Source organism: Vigna umbellata, chromosome 1 (genome assembly GCF_029865625.1).
Source record: "Vigna umbellata cultivar VRB3 chromosome 1, Vumbellata_1.0, whole genome shotgun sequence".
In the NCBI taxonomy this organism is placed as follows: domain Eukaryota; kingdom Viridiplantae; phylum Streptophyta; class Magnoliopsida; order Fabales; family Fabaceae; genus Vigna; species Vigna umbellata.
This window is the reverse complement of record NC_142165.1, coordinates 108,648,569-108,656,806: the sequence shown is the minus strand read 5'-3', so window position 1 is coordinate 108,656,806 and position 8,238 is coordinate 108,648,569. Positions and strand designations below refer to the sequence as shown.

At 39.7% G+C, this 8,238-nt stretch overlaps 2 protein-coding genes across 4 annotated transcripts; one reads left to right on the top strand and one right to left on the bottom strand.

Moving 5' to 3' along the window:
• Nucleotides 1-44: 44 nt before the first annotated feature.
• On the top strand, nt 45-4,780 carry LOC124824704 (uncharacterized). 3 transcript variants are annotated; one of them, XM_088105516.1, is made up of 6 exons: nt 45-194; nt 1,187-1,456; nt 2,535-2,771; nt 2,882-3,099; nt 3,408-3,474; nt 3,569-4,780. In XM_088105516.1, exons 2-6 carry the CDS (start codon nt 1,202-1,204, stop codon nt 3,572-3,574), a joined length of 783 nt encoding a protein of 260 aa, XP_087961642.1. In that variant the 5' UTR covers nt 45-194; nt 1,187-1,201; the 3' UTR covers nt 3,575-4,780. The 3 variants fall into 3 exon arrangements, with proteins under 3 accessions (XP_087961642.1, XP_047153138.2, XP_047153139.2); XM_047297182.2 differs by having other exon boundaries at nt 3,408-4,780; XM_047297183.2 differs by lacking the exon at nt 45-194 and adding an exon at nt 237-443 and having other exon boundaries at nt 3,408-4,780.
• On the bottom strand, nt 4,631-7,946 carry LOC124824703 (endoglucanase 25-like). The gene is made up of 5 exons (XM_047297181.2): nt 7,370-7,946; nt 6,508-7,283; nt 5,744-5,879; nt 5,481-5,653; nt 4,631-5,381 (listed from the first exon to the last, which is right to left on the bottom strand). The coding sequence occupies exons 1-5, from the start codon at nt 7,740-7,742 to the stop codon at nt 4,980-4,982; spliced, it is 1,860 nt and encodes a 619-aa protein (XP_047153137.1). The 5' UTR covers nt 7,743-7,946; the 3' UTR covers nt 4,631-4,979.
• Nucleotides 7,947-8,238: the final 292 nt, after the last annotated feature.

Genomic DNA, 8,238 nt, shown 5'->3' with positions numbered 1-8,238 from the left:
ACAAGGAAAGATTTGTAAAAGAAAAGGTAAGGTAGGGGCAAAAAGGAGTTAGTTGGTTAATGAGTATGGTAGCGTGAGTGGGACGTTTCCATCTTTTTCAGAATCTCACCCAACCCAACCATAACCATTTCACTTTTGTTCTGTTTTGCTCTGTTCTGTTAGTTAATTGCCAGAGCTCAACTCCTTCTCCCAAGGTTCGTTTCATTGTCTCACTTGTCGCAAAAGCTACTTTCATATATTTTCTTTGTTTTTTAATTGGGTATTCCTCCAAAATAATTATGTTTCTTTCGTCAATTCACCAATTCACCAATTTCAACACTTGTGTATATAATATCATCCTTGCCCTATCCATTGTCGCTTTTCTTTTGCATGCCAATGTTATTCAATCGATTGTTGGGAGAATTAGAAGCTGGGTTCCATTTAGTTGCTGCAATTATTTCTAGGTTGTCTTTATATTTTTTGTCGTCACGGTCTCCAAGCAGATACTTCGACACCAGAATGTTTATTTATTTAATTGATTGATTGATTTTTGCTTAGGAAATTGAGTGGATTCTGGGAAATTTACAAGTTCAAACATAGTGTTTTGGAATTACCTAGCAAGAGGTGCAGTTTCTTAAAGTATATAAAATTGAGAGTTTATTTATCTAAGACGTGGGATTACTGATATCTCTGATTGAAATGCATTATAAACCTATCAATATTGCTGTCTGCATTTAGTTTTGTTCATCAACCGTAAGTTCTATTATGGTTGAAGAAAACTTATTCCACCCGTAAGATTAAAATGATTTTAATCAGGCAATAACTCCTGTAGTCCATTTTTTTTTCCTGTCTGACTTGGATTTATTCTAACAGAGAGCATCCTATCGGATCTCTGAAACCTTTACATCCTTAATACTGCACCTGCATATAATTATAAGACAGTTCAACATCTTCTCGTTGTATTGTATCTCTTTTTGGGTTATTTGACTAAGTTGGCTTTATTGTCATAATATTGGAAATGCTACTTGCCTACAATGATCGTATAGAATCCCTGGTGTCCCTCTTTTTTTATATATTGTTATTTGCTGACTGTTCTTGCGTAATTTAATTATTCAGTGTAGAATCAGATATGCACTTTGAATTTTGAATCCTACACTCAGTTTGGTGCTTATATTCTGATGTTTTTTTTCTGTTGTTATTATTATAGCCTGCCGGCATCTCAATGATGAAACAAGAATCATCAGAGGTGTTGGAAAAACATGCAGGCACGGGCTCTCGTGTGAGGGGGGATAGTGAATATGTTAGACTGGTCATACCTGATGAATCAAGGGCTGTTGAATCTGAAATCTTGCTGCCTCGACCAGAATCAAGATTAAAGTCTTTCTGGTGGTGGATTAAATCCTTTTTATGGTGTGTTGTCATTGTGATACTTGCTTTTATTCTTATCAGATGGGGAGTGCCACTGTTTTTTGAAAAGGTATTTCCTCTTTCTTTTACAACTATTTAGGTACTACAGTTGCATCTTCTGTTCAGAATGCACCGGTATTGAAGTTATTTGGCTAATATGCATTCGTTGATATTGACTAAATCGTGGCAATCCCGTGTCACCCTCAGTGTTCTTATAATATTTCTGACTGAAATATATTATTGTGGAAATGATGTTACTTCAATTATTTTGTGGAAATAGCTCAAATAAACCCACAAGATCATTTACCAAACACAAACGAATAACAACTATAATGGAGAAACCCGCAAGAAAAGTTAACGTTAACAAAGAAAAGTAATGAAGAAAGCACATAAAAATTAATGTGGTTCAATTAAAGTGTCACCGAACTTCAATCTACATTCACATTCTGATATTTACTATTAACCGAAGTTACAGCTCGAACTCTCAATTCTCAATTGGGTAAAACAATTTATAAAAGGTTTTATTTATATAGAAACAATTGTTACACGTCTAAGCTGTTTGAGAAGACATGTGAAAAGTGCTCCCACATCTGAGCTTGAAACGTCAACAACAAGGCGGACTTTCTAATGACAAATGAAAGCAGTTACAGTTAGACGGTCTTCAACATTAGACAATCTAGAAACCGTAATCAAGATTTCACTGAGCCAATCTTCGTGGTTATTGTTGCTAATTCCATGCTCTCCTCCAACTTGATTTAAATTATGCTTCACAAACGAACAAGTTGCCGTATTTTTGGTAAATGTTTTGAAGGAAATGTCTAGATGAATTGACTTAATGTGCAATCTATGGCATGGATGAAATCTTGCAGCAAAATAAGATGGACTCTTTTCCTTCAACTCAGAAGGAATTTCCTTTTTCACACTTTCTGTTTTCATTTTCACTTCCCAAAAACGCTGACATTTTAAGGTTACTTCTGAGCATGATATTAAAAAAGACCATTGTAGTATGGACATCTTTGCTACTCCTAAAAGCAAGTTCAGACTCTATATTTCAGGTCTTGTGGAATGGCATGCATTCCATATGGATGCTTGTAATATTTGATTAAATTAATGTTTTGATTCTTTATCATTTTATTTTTGATATGCAGGTTATTTACCCATTTATGGAATGGGAAGCTACTGCCTTTGGCCGTCCAGTTCTTGCTATGATACTTGTTGCTTCTCTGGCTTTATTCCCAGTATTCTTAATCCCTTCTGGCCCCTCCATGTGGCTGACCGGGATGATTTTTGGTTATGGCCTTGGCTTCGTTATAATAATGGTTGGAACAACCATTGGGATGGTCCTGCCTTACTTAATTGGGCTACCGTTCCGTGACCGCATTCATGTAAGTCGTTTTATTTCTTATATGATCAACAGTCTTCTTAAATTTTGTGCTGTTTTTTCTCTGACTAAGTTTTTCATTTTGTTTGTGATTGTTGCCTTTATATTCTCCAGCGATGGTTAAAGAGATGGCCCCGGAATGCTGCAATGATTAGGCTGGCAGGGGAGGGGAACTGGTTTCATCAGTTTCAAGTCGTTGCGCTGTTTAGGGTTTCTCCTTTTCCCTATACTATTTTCAATTATGCTGTGGTAGTCACAAATATGAGGTTTTGGCCCTACATATGTGGATCAGTAGCTGGAATGGTACCAGAAGCTTTCATCTATATCTACAGGTTTGTTTTCTTTCTATTTAGGGTCCTTCATTGGCTTAATGAGTTCCCAAAAGAAAAAGAGTAGAAAGAAAGAGGAATTGTAAATATATTGCAATTGCAAAGACACTTGCCATTTCCTCCATTCTTATCTGGTTAGAAGACAAAGTAGTGAGTGAAACCTTTTCGAGTTTTGTTGAGTTCTGTTAGATGTCCAGACAAATACCCTCTCTAACTCAAACTCTTTTTTCTTACCACGATTACCGGGATTTTTTTTGTGTTTTTCTTTATAATTCTTGACCCCACATTAACTTTTTATTGTTTTTCGTCAGTGGTCGGTTATTAAAGACGTTGGCTGACGCACAGCACCGGAAGCACCACTTGACTACTGTGGAAATCGTATACAACATTATTTCTTTCATTATTGCAATAATTACCACTATTGCTTTCACTGTTTATGCAAAGAAAACGCTCAATGAACTCAAATTGACAGGGTTGAATGAGGAAGTGACCTCTGTTTCTGAAAAGGGGTGTTTTGAGATGGAGAAGCTTCCCCTTGAACGGCCTAAACATCCTAGTTGGTCGAAATTTTCGTGACTCGTTTATTGACAAGTTGCTTTTGAATTACATTTATAAATCATAATATTTTTCCCTTTTATTATGTCTTTTTGATTTTCATATGACAACCCCTTTTCTCCCATAGTTCATTTTGGGGTTGTAATATAATAACAATATTTTGAGAACAGGTTAAAGGAGAAAATAGAAAGAGGCCAACAATGATTTATGTAAAGAGTTGAGAAGGACTGATTGAATTGTATTATGCAATACGTCTGAGTTCCAAATTGGAACCATGTATCTTGCAGATGTAAATTTGTGACCTCTCTTGAACTATCCTTATGTTGTTCTGTTCCGGTGCTGACTGACTGACACTGCATTATAGTCTCAATCACCATCTTATGCTGTCATACAATGTGTTAGTCGTTTATTTAAATGCGTGTGAAACAGTGTATCGATGGTTTGGAACCTTGGTATGATACTCCTGTTTTGCCACTGCCAGTAGGGAGATGGGATAGCATGGAAGCTCAATTGTAGATGTTGACGCCTCTTATAAAGTGTTTAATGGTAATGCCATATTCATCGGATAATGATTTCCACAACTTCCGCATGAAAAGGAAATGATGTCCCACAGTCCTAGACTAGAAAGAGGATCAGTCCCTAGCATATGGCACCCGATTCGATGGAGTACATGAAAGAACATTCAGCGGCTTTAAAGTTGGAATTTAAAATCAGCACGGCATTCAGTAATGAAATGCTACCAGTCGCCGCCTCCGGTTTTGATACAATGATTTTTGTTTTATTTGAATTGGCAAGTGCATGTGCAGGTCCAGAGGAATTGGTCCCAACCTCAAGCACTCTCATACACACTTGCTTCGTTGGAAACGAAACAATTGTTTATACCAACCAATAAATTATTTAAGAATGAAGTGGCATTTTGAGTAAGCACACGTAGAACAAACGAGCTTTTGCAAAATTGAAAGAAAAAAAGTCCTCAAACTAGTAAAGAAAAAAGAAATTGGTTAAGGTAACTACTCTAAAACATTAGTTCAACGTGTTCCTTACATTATGCTCGTTTTCAAGTTTAAAGAATTCAAGATCTGATACATACATACATACTAAGTATATCACAAAAAAAAAAAAAAAACAAGACAGTCTCAAGTACCACTATCTATTTTTAATGCTAATCTTGAAGGCGAAGATTGTTCTTAGACAAACAAGATTCACTGGGCCTAGTTGCACTACTTTCACTTTTCCTTGGCTTTAATGTACCTCCATCTTCAAAATCATCAATACGCTGAAGTCACATATGGTACTTAGGGGAAAGAGGATGATGAATGGCAAACACCTCATGGTTTCCATGGTGCAGGAGGTGGGGGCGGCGTTGGAAACATTGGGGGAACGGCAGAGAAAAGAGTGTTTTTGTCTATTCCTGAGCTTTTATCACCCGACAACGCCACAAGCGCAGCTACTAAACCTGCATTGCCTGCAAGAGTTGGTTCTGTGTAGTTATAGTTGGTTCGGACATCATGGAACCCGTCGTGCTTGTCAGGACCAGCAACCATAGCTCCAACAATTGTATGTGGGTTTGGCTTCGGCGTGTCCCTCCACCTCCATCCTCCTTTACAGTTGTACTTAACTTTATTCTTTGGTACAGAAGCCCCTCTATGGTGAACATGTTTTGGATAATGATTGCCAAAACCTACAATATAGCTCATTTTCCGAGGGTTCTTCCCAAGAATGTAATCAATCTAGAAAATCACCCAGAAAAGATAAAAGGAAAATAAATTAGCCCAGACACATGATATTAGCTTTCATCATGCACGATTTAAAAGAGTATAATAGCACACCTGGGTCTTCGCAAAATTTCGAAGAACATCAGTTGAAAAGAAATTGGGACCGCAGTACCATCCAGGAGTATCAGCGGCATCGAGATAATCACTGTAAAGGGCAGCCAAAAATGCTGCATTGACAACATATTGGAGAGGCTGAGGCCTACCATGGTTTAATTGAATCAAGCCGCCTGGTGAAGAAGACATCATTATTCTCATTAGAACAATAGTTGGAAAACCTGTTGCGCAGAAAAAAGGTCGAAAGTCGGAGAATTATTTACCCCTTGTTCTATTAAAGCTGGTGAACATTGGCAGGTAGGAACACATGATTATGCCTGTCTGGTTGTGAAATGTCCTTAAAATTTCTTCATACGGATAACCAGGACTCAGGAACAACCTCAATCGACTCAGAAGAACCTAAATACAAGACAGAACATTAAGTTACTTCCCTTCCACTCTTGAACATATTTCCAGAATTGGAATTCTTAAAAATTCAAAACGAAGCAGCCGATCAAATGGTCCACATGAGGTGTTGAAAGCAAGGGAACCTTCTAAAGTTAAACAAGTAATGAGAATGGCCCAAGTTTTGAGTTGAAAAGCATTGTGAATAAAAACGATAAATTTCTGGAAAATGCAGTAATTCTTGAAAGCTATTTGGATAACCCTTTTAACCAGAAGCTATGGCTGTTTGAGAAGAAAATAAATGTAAAAATGAATTGAGTTTTTCCGCTAGAATCAACATGCCACCTCCGTTTTTTAGCAAGTTAGATAAGAAAACTAATCTAAAAGATAAAAGTGCATATGAGAAGATTTCGGTGATAGAGCTGCTTGATTGGAACTGAGCACAGAAGCTGACAATTGAAACTGACCTTAGAGGTGTTGAGTCGAAATTGAAATAATGAGGTCAGAACAAAACAAAAAAATATAAAAAAAAGAAACAAAACAGAGTGATGCAGTCACTAAAGTGAGATTGATAAAAACACCAAATAGCTTAATTAGGTCGCAGATAAGTGGAAACACGAAGGGAGAAGACAAAAGGAATTACCTGAGCACCAGTAAGCTTGTTGTCCCAGCTGAGGACACCATAGTCAGGACCTCCCCAGAAGGCGCCAGCATGTTTGGCAAGGCCAGGAGTGGTAGCCAGCTTTAGGTACGACGAATTCCCAGTGGCAAAGTACATCCAAGCCCCTCCCCAAACAAACTCATCCCAATAGCTAGTCGAATTGTAGAACACAGAAGCCTCGTTACCCTGACTGTACCTCCCTCTCTGCTTCCTCGAAAAGCCATACAGCGTGGTGGCGCCGTGAACCAGCTTCTGCGAATACGCCCTGTTGTCCTTGAACACAATCGAGGCGGCAGCCAAGGCCGCCGCCATCTCCGCGGCGAGATCGGAGCAGCTACTGCACTCCTTGACGGGGCGGGTGTAATCGATGTCCTCGGGCCTCATCCAGCAGTAGTGGTCGTTAGGAGTGGTGCTCCCATCAGAGGTGTCGCCGGAGCCAACCTGAGCGGCGATGGAATTAATGGTGTCGGCAGTGTGGTTGAAGGTCTTGAGAAAGTAATCGGTTCCCCACTTGATGAGTTCCTTGACGTGAGCCAACTCTCCGGCAGCCTCGTACTTGGCGCTGTATTCGATGACGCTCCAACTGAGCATGGTCATGGCGAAGGCCTTGGGGAAGTGGAATTTGATAGCGTCACCGGCGTCGTAGTAACCGCCTATCAAATCCTTGATCGCACTCGACGTACCTTCAGACTTCTTCCCATCGTCCATGCACGAGTTCCCTCTCCACGAAACGTTGTTATGCCTCGGAAGCTTTCCCGCTACGCACAAAACAAGGAACCAAATCAACTAATCAATTAAAGTAGAATTACGATAAAGAAATAATAATGGTGAAATGGCTGGTTACATTTTTGGGCGTTGAAGAAGAGGAGGGCTTTGTGGAGAGCAAGAGTGTAGTTATCGGGAGGAGCGGGCTTGTGGTGGTGGCGTGGGACGGTTTTGACTATGAGAGTGATTAAACCGGCGAGGACAGCGGAGACGGCGAGAGTGCCAAGTGTCCAGATAAAGATTTTGCGGCTGACGATGATGCATCCCAGATCTACGTATTTCTTCTTCTTCTTTTTCTGTTCTCCGGCGCCCAGGAGCCAGCTCTGTTGAGTCTCGTCTAATGCCGCGCGGTCCAACTCCTGAAGATTGCGGCTGCGCTCGTCGTCGGTGGCGGAGTCCGTGGCGTGGATCTCCAGCGGCCCTCCCCACGGATCCCTACCGTACATACTCATTTCGGATACCAACCCCTACTTCCCAGTCACCAATCCCCAATCCCTAATCTAACAACGTAATGCAATGTTGTGAATGGTAAAGTAGATTTGCAGTGACTCCTTCTCTCTGTGTGCAGGAAGTGTCGGTTGTGGAGACAGAAGGAAGAGACGACTACTGAGACACGTGATGTGACGCGCCTTACTCTTCTTTTTTCCACATTCCTTTTTATCTCTTTTTTTCTTCGCATATTAAATTATTGATGTTCGCGACACCCGGTAGCCAGCTCACTCTCACTAATCCGCACTCTCTCATCCAACGGCTCTCCTTCCACTCCTTTTTCTTTTTCTTCCTTATTATCAACCAGCAATTAATAATTATTTTCAGCAAAATCAACTTAAATAATTTATGCAATTATTTAAACACGACAAAAATTAGGAACAGTGGGTAGATTAAACAAACACAAACAGAGATGTGTACCACACAACACAAATCCTGCTTTTCTTTTTACTTCTACCT